Source organism: Protobothrops mucrosquamatus, unplaced genomic scaffold, assembly GCF_001527695.2.
Source record: "Protobothrops mucrosquamatus isolate PMUCROS unplaced genomic scaffold, P.Mucros_1.0 scaffold1499, whole genome shotgun sequence".
Classification (NCBI taxonomy): domain Eukaryota; kingdom Metazoa; phylum Chordata; class Lepidosauria; order Squamata; family Viperidae; genus Protobothrops; species Protobothrops mucrosquamatus.
The window spans coordinates 164,874-178,267 of NW_015387673.1; the positions used below are offsets into that span (position 1 = coordinate 164,874).

Below are 13,394 nucleotides of genomic sequence, written 5' to 3' on the forward strand. Positions count from 1 at the left end.
CAGTCCTTGCCTCACGGCCAACATTGAGCCCAATTTTTTTTCTTACTAAGTGAGACAGTTGTTAAGTGGGTTTGGCCCCGATTTCTTGCAACGGTTCTTAAGTGGATCACTGCACTTGTTGCCGTCGTAAGCAGGTTGTTTGGGGAAATCTGGTTTTCCCATTGACTTGGCTCGCCAGGAGGTCGCAAACGGGGATCACACGCGACCCCGGTGGACGCTGCGACCGCCGTAAATGTGAGTCCGTTGCCAAGCGTTCACATTTTGACCCGGCGACTACAGGAGACGCTGAAACGGTCCTTAAGCGCGAAACTGGTCATAAATCACATTTTGTTTCCCTGCCGCAAAGCCTTTTCGAGACCTCACATGAGTTCTGTCTCCGTCCCACAGCAACTCAACACCGGCCTGGTTTCGGCCTAGCCTCCCGGGAACTCGGCTCTCCCTGCCAAGCAGCTAGTCCTCAAGAGGAAACTGGCAGGCAAGCAGCTGAATTGCAGTTTGGAGAGGGGGGGGCAAAAGATAGAGCTGGAAATGGGGCAGGGCCGGGGACTGGGGGGGGAAGGGGATCCTTTTTTTTTTTGCGGAGGGTGGATTTTTCCTGCTTTTCTTTCGTTCAGGGGGCTTAACAACAGGGCTGGGTCAGGTGGGGAGGTCACGGACGGTGGGGTGAGGGCGGATGACAGGCTGATGTCCAACTGAATAGGCCGAGAATCCCTTGTCAGGATAGGTTAGCAACGCTGAGCGGGCCCTTTGTCGCCATGCGGGGCTCGGTATTAGCAGAAGGGGCGGGCCGGGCCGGGCGCCATGGCAACCCTCCGCCAGCCTGGGGTCCAAACCAGGGACGTCGCTTCTGCCCCATTTCCATCGGGGTGCTGGTTTTTTTAACGCCTCTGCACGGCTGCCGTTTGCAGGTATACGGGCCGCGGGTGTGAGTCCAGCCAATTTCTCCGTGCGCACCAGGATTTGAACCCGTCTCCACATTTCACGCATGCTGCGAACGGGACTCCGAGTCCCATCTTCGCCACCCTGCCCCGAATTGCATCTCTCTCAGCGACGTGGGCTTGGTTCCTGTCCTCCTGGGCACGCACAGAGTGCCTTTCCCCCCACCAAAGAATCCTTTCAGAGGGCTGCAAACGATCTCTGAGCACGTCTAGAGTGCCTTTTCTTTCTTTCTTTCTTTCTTTCTTTCTTTCTTTCTTTCTTTCCTTCCTACCTTCCTTCCTTCCTTCCTTCCTTTTTTTCTTTCCTTGCTTTCTTTCTTTCTTTTTTTCTTTCTTTCTTTCCTTCCTTCCTTCCTTCCTTCCTTCCTTCCTTCCTTCCTTCCTTCCTTCCTTCCTTCCTTCTTTCTCTTTCTTTTCTTTTTTCTTTTTTTCTTTTTTTTTGCAGGCGCTGCTCATGCCGGTGCTCAAGAGGTCTAGCTTCTTTGCCTGTCCAAAGCGGGGGGGTGGTTTTTGTTTGTTTGTTTGTTTTGCCTTCCACTCCTGCAGAAAGTTAATTCTGGGCATACACGGAGCGCCTTTTCCTTACAGAGGAATCTTTTCCAGGTGTTGCTCGACAGACTGATAACCTCTGAGCGTATTTAGAGTGCCTTGTCCTCGCACTCGAAGAGATCTAGCTTCTGAGCCTTCGGCTCGTTTTTCCTTCCATTCCTGTTTGCTTCCCCCAAAAACTTTTTTTTAAAAAAAAATATACAGGTCGTCCTCAACTCGTGACCAAAATTTTCACTGCCTAAGTGATCCATTGGTTAAGGGAGTTTTGTCCCATTTTGCGACCGTCTTAAATGGGAATCGGTTACCTGGATCGTGGGGAATGCCGCAACGGTCGCAAGTGTGAAAAACGGCCGTAAGTCCCATTTTTTTCCAGCGCCGTGGAAACTTTGAAAGGGTCGCTAAAGGGACTGTTATAAGTTGAGGACTACAGGCAGGCCGAGGCTGCGGGGTCTGTGTGTGTGTGTGTGTGTGTGTGTGAGCTTTGCTGGCCAACGCACCCAGCTTTGTGCATGCTCAGGAACACCCCGGGCACCGACATGACCTCATCGCTTCCAGACCTTGCCCTTGGCACCGTGCCTGGGGTGCCATCCAAGCCAGAACTGAGAGCTCCGGGGTGTGTGTGTGTTTGTGTGTGTGTGTGTGTTTGTGTGTGTGCAAAGCGGCTCAGCCGGGAGCGCTGGGCTTTGTAGTCCTGTGCCTGGGAGGGTGGAGGCTGAGAGAGAGTGCAAATCTGGGGTGAACATGTGACTCCCCCAAAAGAGGAACTGGGAGTAGGGAACAAACTTCCTCCAAGTTGGTGAAAAGGGAGGAGGGAGGAGGGAGAGGGGGGGTAAATTTCGGCCACGCCCCCGCCTAAATCCCACCCTCCCCATTGGCTGGCCGCTAATATATGCGGATGAGGTCATTCTCCCGGGATTTAAAGGGAACCTCGGGGGCTGCGCTGTGTTCTTTGGGATCCTCACCCCTAAAGCAGCTGCAACGGGAGGCAGGAGTGGGCAAGGCGGTCCGGACCGGACGCTGGCAAGAAACAAGACCCATGGACGACCAAACAAGCAGGTGGGCTCTTTCTCCCCCCCCCCAAAAAAAAGATCTGGGGGTTTGCAAAGGATCGCCTTGCGTTTTCCTCCAGATCTGGGTTTTTTGCAAAGGATCGCCTTGCGTTTCCCCCGGATCTGGAGTTTTTTTTTGCAAAGGATCGCCTTTAGTTTTCCCCGGGTCTGGGCTTTTTTTTTTTTTGCAAAGGATCGCCTTGCGTTTTCCCCGGGTCTGGTTTTTTTTGCAAAGGATCGCCTTGCGTTTTGCCCGGATCTCTGGGTTTGTTTTTTTTTTGCAAAGGATCGCCTTGCGTTTTGCAGGCTTTCTCCTCTCTCCCGGGAGGGTGTTTTTTTTTTTCTGCCCCGTCCGCTTTCATTTCTTCTTTTCTCTGCGCGATCCTGGCCGCACCCTCGGGATCGCAAGAGAGGATGCGCGCAGCCGCTGCGCGGCATCCAGAGGGGGGAAAGCCAGCACCTGTGGATTGCGGGGGTCAAGGATGTGGATTTAGGCTGGCGGGGTAAAGAAAGGGCTGTTCAGCCGATCTTGACAAAATTCATCCTCTGATGGGATCTTTAAGCAAAGTTTTTCAACTTTGACAAGTTGAAGAGGGGAGGACTTCAACTTGTCAAAGTTGAAAAACTTTTTGCTTCAGAGTATTAGATCCTGCAGGGGGGAGTCTTCCCTTTATCAGACCCTTCCCATTTAATCCAAGGATGCCAGTTAGGCCCCAAGGGTCGGTCTATAAGTAGCAGTAGCCTAGCCAGGAAAAAAAATAGTAAAGAGAAACAATCTCCGCTCCGTATTTTCCATCCAGCTCGGCTAGGGTGGAGAAATTCTGCCTGTTTTTCCTGAGCCAAATCTCCAACGATTCCGGGTTTCCGTGCTTAAAATCACCTTACAGTTTTCCAGAAAACTTGCCCACCTGGGCTCGGGATAGACAGTGCCGGGCTACAGAAGCTCGGCAGAGGGAGGAGCGGACTTTAATCCAAGCCACTAGGTGTGAATAGCGTGCAAGAGGTTTGCACGCCGGGGCAAGGGATCGGAATCGTCTTTGCAATCTATCCTGGTCAAGGACTGGCAAGGATAGGTAGGACTCAAACCGTGGTTTAAATCCAGGTTGTCGGCACATCACCGTGTCCCTTTGGGTAGCCAGCTGGGCGGCATACAAATTTAATCCGCGATTTTTGAAATGAAATGAAATCTTCCCTGGATAATCCGTGGCTGCCCCCCCCCCCTCTTTTTTTCTTTTCTTAATTATTTATTTCCTGGTGTCTCCACCCCGGGAATATCGTAACCGACGAAATAATAAAGGGAGAGAGGGTAGCGCTAGAAATTTGCCCTGGGTCTGGGTGCAAAACCTACCCCACGGGATGTTCGGCGTTCTGAGCAAACGGGAATTGGGGCCAAAGAATATTTAATTTTTTTGCCTATTTATTTCTTGGCAACTTGATCATCATCCGCCAAATGAAGGGAACGGTGCCAGCAATAGAGGTTTGCTGTGGGACTGGATGAGGTGCGAAAGCTACCTCACGGATGTTCAGTGTCCTGAGAAAAACAGGGTGACAGACAGTCCTCGACTTACGACGGCGAGGGAGCCCACAATTGGTCTGGCTAAGCAAGACGTTTGTTAAGTGTCCCGTTTTACGACCTTTCTCGGCGCGGTCGTTAAGCGAATCGGTGCAATTGATAAGTTAGCAACTCCGGTCGTTAAGTGGCTTCTCCCGTTGACTCTGCTTGTCAGAAGGCTACCAAAGGGGTCCACATGACCTTGGGACACGACAACCGTCATAAATACGAATCAGTTGCCAAGCATCTGAATTATTTTTTTTTAAAACAAATTTTACTAATTTTCCAATTTTAACAACCAAGTAGTTAGGAAGCAGTGTGGTGACCGGGTAATCAATAATCCAATAACAGAATAATACATAGATATCTCAGTTTACATCAATAAAGGCTCCTCTCTATTTCCCTTAGGTATTATATCGCATTCATGTTCGTACTTTCTAGCTAAAGTTCAAACAATCTGTACCTTTATCAATAACATTTTAGTTATACATACCCAAGTCCTGTTTTTAGGTTTTATTTAATTCCAATTATCATATTCCAATTTATAGCCTTTTATAACCAATATTTATAATTCGGATAGATTTAGTTTCGCTCATTGCATTATAAACTCATTCTCGTGACTCAAATACAAATATTATTCCGAAATTTAAATTCTTTCTTTATTCACCAATATAGTCTATTGAATTTTGATCACGTGATCAAAGGTCGTAAGTGTTAAACGGTCGTGAGTCCCTTTTTCTTTCCAGTGCCGTTGTGACTTTGACATGGTCACTAAATGGAACTGTTGTAAGGAAAGGACCACCTGTAGTTAGTGCAGAAGATTATATATATATATATATATTTGCTTATTTATTTCCTTCATAACCTTCTACAAAATAAGAGAGAGGTGGTAGCATTAGAGGTTTGCCGCGGGGCTGGATGAGGGGCAAAAGCTACCCCATGGGATGTTCAGCCTCCTGAGCAAACAGGGTAGCTGGTGCAAAAGATACGTATTTTTTTCGCCTATTTATTTCCTGCCAAGCATATTATGTAACCTTCTACGAAATAATAAAAAGGTGGTAGCGTTAGACGTTCGCCGCAGCAGCGAGAACAGTATTTGCCCAATACTGGCAAAATGAAAACTTACCAACTGAAGAGATCTTAATTAAGAAAATCTTAGAATGTGCAGAAATGGATAGACTAACTTTAGAGATGAAAGAGAAAGAAGACTCGAGTTTATTTTAAAACATGGGATAAATTTTTACCAAGGGTTAGGAAAACGAACTAGTGAGAAATGAATGTGATATGTTATTTTGAATATATACTGCTCAAAAAATTAAAGGGAACGCAAACTCCTTCAGTTCCGTGTTAAAATGTTCCCTTTATTTTTTTGAGCAGTATATATTAGTAAGAAGAATGATATGTGTTGACCAACTGATACTGTTTATGATTATCATTTATCATATTCACTACAGCTATTTACTATTATATGAATTAGTGTTAACTGAACATATGTGTCCGGACAATAGTCTGTTTGCTAAAGCTTGAAAATGTTACTGGGGGGCAACCCCAATATTGTTTCCAATCCTATCCCAATCCCGATCCTAACCCCACCCCAAACCTTAATCCCTATCCTGGTCCTATCCCTTCCCCAACCTTATAAAAACTCAATAAAAACCTTTATAAAAAAAGAAGTTTGGATGAGGGGCAAAACCTACCCCACGGGATGTCCAGCATCCTGAGCAAACAGGGTAGCTGGCGCAAAAGATATATATTTTTTTCGCCTATTTATTTCCTGGCAAGCATATCCTAACCTACGAAATAATAAATAGAGAGGTGGAAGCATTAGAGGTTTTCCGCGGGGCTGGATGAGGTGCAAAAGCTCACAGGATGTCCAGCATCCTGAGCAAACAGGGTAGCTGGCGCAAAGAATATTGGGTTGGTTATTTTTCTATCCCCCCCCCCAGGGTTAATCCATTAATCCAGATCTCTTCCAGCCCGGGTGAGACACACGTACACAAACGCACTGACACACACACACAAACACCAACCTTATCTTCCTTCCTTCTTGCAGAATGAACACCTTACCCGCCAGTCCGATCGCTCTGGATTATCTGGATGAGTTTGACCTCCTGAAGTTCGAAGTGAAACAGGAACTGCCCCGGCTGGGCAGCAGCTCTTCCGTCAGTTCCACCCCGTGTAGCTCCGTGCCCCCCTCGCCCACCTTCGACAAGGGGGCAGACCCCAAATCCTCCCTGGAGGAGCTCTACTGGATGGCGACGTTGCACCAGTCTTTGGCGGCGGCCGCGGCGGGCGCCGGTCCGGAGACGCAGATGGTGCCAGGGCTGGATGAAGCCGTCGAAGCCTTTTTGGGGGTACCGGCAGCAGAAGGGGGTCTTCGAAACAGCGTGAGCCCCCAGCTGCAGGGGTTTCTGGGATCCGCCGAGAGCTTTGGGGCCGAGGAACAGCAGCAACTGGTAAGTCTGCAAAACGAAACCAAAAAAAAAAAAAAGAAAGACATCAAATATTTATTTGAGGCGGTCCTCGACTTACGATGACGGCGGAGCCCAGAATGTCTGCTGCTTTCTCGCCGCGGTGGGTTTAGGGAATCACTGCCGTGATCCCGGCACCCTGCGACCATCATAAATGTGAGTCGGTTGCCAAGCGTTTGAATTCCGATCAGCTGTGCCTGGGGATGCTGCGACGGTCGTTAAGTGTGAAAAAAATGGCCACTGTTTTCAGGGTTGTTGGAACTTTGCTCATTAAACGAACTGTTGGAAGTGGAGAAGAGGAGGTGCAGGGAAATAGAAGGATGAATGGGAGACTGGTTTAATTAGTCTTGGCAAATAGGATCGAATTAAGTGTCTCTGAGCATGCGCAGAGAGCCGTCTTGCGAGAAGCCACGGTCCTTGCGCATCCAGGGTTAGAACAGTTTCAGACCTGAAAAAGCTGCCTAAATGAAGGGGTCCCCCCAGTGGAAGGCACTCCTTTGAAGGCCTAGCTTTTGAGCGTGTGCAGAGTGCTCTTACCTGACTACTCATAAACCTGTAGTAAAAGAAATGAGCACTATCAGACCTGGATTCTGAATGCACCTCTCCCGAGAGGGGATGAGATGTTTCAAGGGGAGTAAAAAATATTCTTAATTTCTCCGGATTAAGAAGGTAACGGACCAGACAGCCAACATTAAAAAAAAAGAATGTCACATGTTAGGTCCATGCTGGCTTATGGCCAGCCCGATGGAGGTTCTGCTAATCCAGTTTTTCTGGCTTTATAGGACACAAACGAAATAGTCAGGATTGCACATTTTAGAAAATGAATCATTGGGTTCAGTTTCACACAACTGTTGTAGCCTCTCCGAGGTCACGTGATCAAAATTCAGACGCTTGGCAACTGGCATGTACTTATGACGTGCCTGGCTGAGGAATTCTGGGAGTTGAAGTCCACAAGTCCTAAAAGGGCCACGTTTGAAGACCCCTGCTTGTGGACTTCAACTCCCAGAATTCCTCAGCCAGGCATGCTGGCTGAGGAATTCTGGGAGTTGAAGTCCACAAGTCCTAACACAACCAAGTTTGAAGACCCCTGCTTGTGGACTTCAACTCCCAGAATTCCTCAGCCAGGCACGCTGGCTGAGGAATTCTGGGAGTTGAAGTCCACAAGTCCTAACAGGACCAAGTTTGAAGACCCCTGGCCTAGTGTGAGAATGCTGCAACTTTAGCATCCTTTTTGCTCACCCGATGTGGCTTTTGTTTTCCTCTGCCTGCCTTTTACAGCTTCCTCACTTCCAGCTATCCCGGCTTTCCGACCGCTTCTCCGACGCCCAGCTGGTCTCCATGTCCGTGCGGGACCTCAACCGGCAGCTCCGCGGCTTCGGCAAGGACGAGGTGCAGCGGCTGAAGCAGAAACGGCGCACCCTCAAGAACCGCGGCTACGCCCAGTCCTGCCGCTTCAAACGGGTCCAGCAGCGCCACATCCTGGAGGCCGAGAAGTCCCAGCTGGCCCAGCAGTTGGAGTCCCTGCGGGTGGAGGTGGGCCGCTTGGTCCACGAACGAGACATCTACAAAGCCCGGTGTCAGAAGCTGCTGAGCGAGGCGGCCGGGGGGCATTGTGGGGAGGGGGCCCCCAAGGCCCCCCTAGCTCAGGCGCCCTCCATGGTGCAGTTTTTTTTATGAGCCCGCCCTGGACTTCCTTCCGTCTCCATCGAACTTTTGGGGAGCTGCGCGGGAAATGAACTTGCCGAGAAGCTGCTTTCCCCTCTTTCATCCAGCAGAGGGGGACGCTGAGCCCAGCTCCCTCCCGGGTAGTCCCTTTTATCCACCACCAGATGGCGCCAAAGAGTCTCGGCCATCTTAGGCAGGTCTACGTGCACAAATAGCTTTGGGGATGATGGCAAGCAGGCAGACGCTTCCTCTCAAAGGCTCCTGGGAATTGTAGTTTGGCATGGGTGCTGCTCGGCCAGAGTGGGTGGGTGGGTGTCCATCTTCCCACCCAAGGAACTACAGCCCCCAGGGTTCCCTGCAGCCTTATTCCTCAGTCTAGTGACGTTTACGGTGCAAATAAGGCTGGTCCTCTTGGGCGTGTTGAGAAATGTCCTTGGTTGATCATTCTTGCTTCCAACGGAAGGAGAGAAACAAATGGAAGCCGAAAACAAGGCTTCCGGTCTCTTCCCCAGAGCCAAAATTTGGGCCAGAGGGCGAAAGAGGCAGATTTAGAAAATTTGGGAATCCTGTTGCCCAATTTTTAGGTCCCAAATTTGCAAATGGAGAGAGTTTGGCAAGGAAAAAGGACGCGCAGCAGGGACCCTCAATTTCCTGAGAAACCTGGAGGCCATATTGGATCCTGGAAATTACCAGGAAGGGAGGGCGGGAGAGACTTTCTCAAAATGGCTGCCTCGTTGGTGAGGCCAGGCACAAAATGATGTGTGGGCCCAACACGCCACTGTCAACAACACGCATTACATTTTCCTGTTTGGGTGTGAGAGTTGTGTGGGGCAAAAAAAATAAAATAAATCTTTTAAGCCTCTTCTAGGCGAAGACCACAACTCCCGGAATCCCTAGCCAGGATCCCAGAATTCCTAGCGAGTAGCTAGGAATTCTGGGAGTTGTGTGCCTGGAGGACGGCTGAGTTGACAGCGATGCTGGGATTGGAGGATGTTGTTCTGGGCCTCTGTGGGGATTTGGCCAGTGTTGCAGGAAAGACAAAAGTGTGTGAAAAGTGCAGCTTTGTGATGTTTTTGTTGCAAAAGGAGACCCACAGTCACCCTTTAGATCCTGTCAATAAAAAAACAGAGTACTTTTACAAATGGCCCTGCATGTGGTTTCCTCCACTTCAGCAACATCTCAGGATCAAACTATCCTTGGGGAACAAAATAGCAAATATTCCCAAATAACCACATCAGAAATATAGAAATTCTCTCGTTTATTCCAAGAGTCTGGAAATCCGCGAGTGAAAAAGTGGAAAAATTCCAAGAAAAATGAGGCCACGTGACCCTGCAACCGTCATAAATATGTTTTTATCCTTTTAATTTTTTAAATATTTTTTTAAAAGCCCTTTGTAGGTACATGTTCACACACACACCCTTGCATTGCTCCCTCACAGTTGTACAACTGCAGTGCACAAGAACCCACAAATTGTTAAAAGAACATCACAGCCACACTTCACGGGCCTGCGGTCGCCAAAGCTCCCCTCCCAGCTGTGGGACTGGGCAGGCTGTCTGTTGCCCACCGATTCTAGGACACAACAGGAATATTCAACGTGGTCCTCGCTTAACGACTGCCCTGTTTAGCAACCGTTTGCGATTGCGACCAGAATGAAAAATATAACTTTACAACCATCTGTATGAAATAAAGCAAAGGAAAGCTAAATTAAGATCGTAAGCCCAGTTGTAAGCCCACTTCACTTACCAACCAAGTTTTGGGTCCTCATTGTAGCTGCTAAACTAAATAGTAGAAGCGGCCAAATTTAAATAGTTATTTTTAATCTTTTTAAATTTTGTATTGTATCATTGTTTTAAACTGGCTGTAAGCCGCCCTGAGTCCTCCGGGAGAAGGGCGGGGTATAAATTTAATAAAAATCTAAATCTAAATCTAAAATCTAAATTCTATGATGGGGTTACAGGCTGTCCTCGACTTAACGGCAAAAATTGAGCCCAACATTTCTGTTGCTAAGTGAGGCATTTGTTAAGTGAGTTTCGCCCCATGTTACGACTTTGGTTTCCTGAAGGTTGCAAAAGGGGGTCACGTGACCCTGGGACACTGACCGTCATAAATAGGAGTCAGTTGCCAATTGTCTGAATTTTGATCCCGTGACCCTCGGGATTCTGCGACGGTCGTAAGTGCGAAACACGGTCGCAAGTCACCTTTTTCAGTGCCATTGGATCTTTGAAAGGCCGCTAAACGATCACGTTCAATGACCGACGTTACAACGGCATTATATACAACGGACTTATCACCATTTTTCACACTTAACGACCGTCGCAGCATCCCCAAAGCATGTACTTAACGACCATTGCACTGTCCCTGGGGTCACGTGATCCCCTTTCGCGACCTGACAAGCAAATGTCATTGGGGAAGCCGGATTCACTTACCGACTGTGTTACCCGTTTAACAACTGCAGTGATTCACTTAACAACGGTGGCAAGAAAGGTCATAAAATGCGGCAGAACTCACTTTACAAATGTCTCACTTAACAACCGATATTTCTGCGCTCGATTGTGGTCGTAAGTTGAGGACTCCCTGTATTTTTAAATTTTCTTTTTTCCTTCTTTCGGTCTCTCCCAAGTGAAACTTTGGGACGTTTCCAGCTTACTGGGAAGAAGCAGGGAGCGACGTTCTGCTATGTATGGATTTTTTAAAATAATAAAACATCCTTTTCTAACCAAAAAACCCCCCCAAAGCATCACTGTAAGCCATCGTGTTGGTTTCGAGGAGTGAAATGGGCACATTTTAAAAGCTGCTTATAGTCAAAACGTTTGCTGGCAGATCACGTCTGGGCTGGGAGTGAAGTCTTTTGATTGTGGTTTATTTCTTGAAAGCAATATATTTGGCCCGCCACCACACAACAGGAAGATTTAAATCACAAGATTTAAATCACAAGGCCAGACAAATGTTTTGTGAAAAATCCACAAGTGGAAAGCGGCAACGCAACAATTGATCAAGGTCTGGAAAATAAATTTCCGTATTCTTTAGAACAGGGATCACTCCAGCCCAACGAATGCACAGATGAAAAAGCTGGGCCCGCCCCCGCTACTTGGATGGGAGACCACTCGGAAATCCTACGAGTGCCGGGTAGATTGGCTATTTAGGAAGAAAATCATTGCAACGATAAGATAACCTTTATTGTCATTTTTTTTTACTGTGGGCACCACGGCACACATCAAAAATGAAATTTAGTTGCCCGCTCTCAAAGTGAAACACATACATGACACACACCTAAAATATACTATGTACAACATATGTATAGACCCACACCCCTACATATACATAACAAATAAATATTAAATACTGTTTCCATGCAGTGGGTAAGAACACCCCATGGATAAATCCATGGAAACTTCCAGAGTCAGGATGCTGCCTGACTTAACGGCTGTTCGTTTAGTGACCGTTCAAAATTATGAGGGCGCTGAAAAAAAGCGACACAACCATTTTCCACACATCCGTCACAACATCCCCATGGTCACGTGATCAAAATTCGGGCACTTGGCAACTGGCACACATTTGTGACCTATCCTGGGGTCACATGATCCCCTTTTGCGACCTTCCCAAGCAACGTCAACGGGGAAGCCCAATTCGTTTAACGATGGCACGTTTCATTTAACAACTGCAGCGATTCGCTTAACAACGGCGGCAAAACGGCTATAAAATGGGGCAAGGCTTGCTTAACAACTGCCTTGTTTAGCAACACTGGATCCCCATCGTGGTCGCAACGAAAGGACCACCTGTATTGAGAGTCAAACTCGTCTCCCGAGCATCTTAAAAATGTTCTTTATTTCCTTCCCGGAGCTGGGAAAATCTCAGAGACTTTTGCCTTTTGGACTAGCAATCTGATCTGGCTAAAATCCAAGGAAGGAAAAATAAGACTTAAATGGGATTTAAGAGCAGCTACGCTCAAAGTTCACCTGCCATGAACGTACGCCTGACCTTGGAGAGCCGAGGGAGATAGATCTGGGCTTGGTTTTTTTTTTTATCAGTGTAATTGAATATTATTATACTCTGAGATGTCCAAGTGAGGGAGCAGATAAGGATTGTGAAATCTCAAGGTTCCTACCGGAGGAATAATCTGTTCGATTAACTCCACGGGGACGCAAAGTCCAAAGTTGGCCGAACTTCTGGAAGAAATTGTTCCGTCTTTTTGGAATAAATTGCTTGAACGATTTATTGTTCGGCCTCTGTTCAGAGACAAGGCGGATCCGCCTGGAATATTTTTTCTCGGCTGCTGTTTCGTGTCCGAGGGATCTCGACGGGCCAACCGGGAGAAAGAAATCGGAAGTGCGAGAAATGGATTTAAAAACAAAAATACAAGGCTTGCGATCGCAGTTGAGCCCAACATTACCCGTGGCTAAGCGAGATCGTTTTAAAGTGATTTTGCCCCATTTTATGACCTTACTTGCCACAGTTGTGAAGTTGGTAACACGCTTGTTAAGTGAATCTGGCCATGAACCAGTGGAAGAGAAGTTGCCTTCAAAAGTTGTAGATGCTCCAGCGCTGGAGGGTTTTTAAATAAAAGACTGAAATGGTATAGGGTCTCCTGCCTGAGTAGGGGGTTGGACTAGAAGACCTCCAAGGTCCCTTCCAGCTCCATTCTGACTGATGGATTGAGAAACATTGGTGTAGAATAAAAAATCGATCAAGATGAGGGTGCTTCATCACTGGAAGTTTTTAAGAAAAGACTGGACAGTCACCTGTCTGAAATGGTACAGTTTTCTCCTGCTTCAAAAGGGTTCGACTAGAAGACCTCCAAGGTCCCTTCCAATTCTATTCTGATCTATTGATTGGCTTCCCCATTGATTTTGCTTGTCAGAAGGTTGCAAAAAGTGGTCACGTGACCGCGGAATTCTGCAACCGTCATAAATACATGCCAATTGCCGAGCGCCCGCAAGTTTGAACACATGACCACGGGGATGCTACTACAATTGCGTGAAAAAGAGTCATAAGTCACTTTTTTCATTGTAATATGAATATCCAAACTATCTATCTCTGACAGATGATTGTTCAAGAAGAGATTGGACGATTATCTGTGCGAGATGGCATAGGTTCTCCTGCTTGAGCAGGGGGCTGGACTAGAAGACCTCCAAGGTCCCTTCCAGCACTATCCTATCCTATCCTATCCTAT

At 47.6% G+C, this 13,394-nt stretch overlaps 1 protein-coding gene across 1 annotated transcript; it reads left to right on the forward strand.

The window, feature by feature from the left end:
* Positions 1-2,523: 2,523 nt before the first annotated feature.
* Positions 2,524-8,236, forward strand: NRL (neural retina leucine zipper). The gene is made up of 3 exons (XM_029285314.1): positions 2,524-2,543; positions 6,142-6,544; positions 7,853-8,236. The coding sequence occupies exons 1-3, from the start codon at positions 2,524-2,526 to the stop codon at positions 8,234-8,236; spliced, it is 807 nt and encodes a 268-aa protein (XP_029141147.1).
* The last annotated feature ends 5,158 nt before the right edge of the window (positions 8,237-13,394 follow it).

What these genes read in the sequence shown, in the direction of transcription:
- NRL (XM_029285314.1), top strand. Translation starts at nt 2,524, where the DNA reads ATGGACGACCAAACAAGCAG. An exon ending in ATGGACGACCAAACAAGCAG is followed by an intron (nt 2,544 to 6,141) that starts GTGGGCTCTTTC and finishes TCCTTCTTGCAG; the next exon opens with AATGAACACCTTACCCGCCA. An exon ending in CCGAGGAACAGCAGCAACTG is followed by an intron (nt 6,545 to 7,852) that starts GTAAGTCTGCAA and finishes CCTCACTTCCAG; the next exon opens with CTATCCCGGCTTTCCGACCG.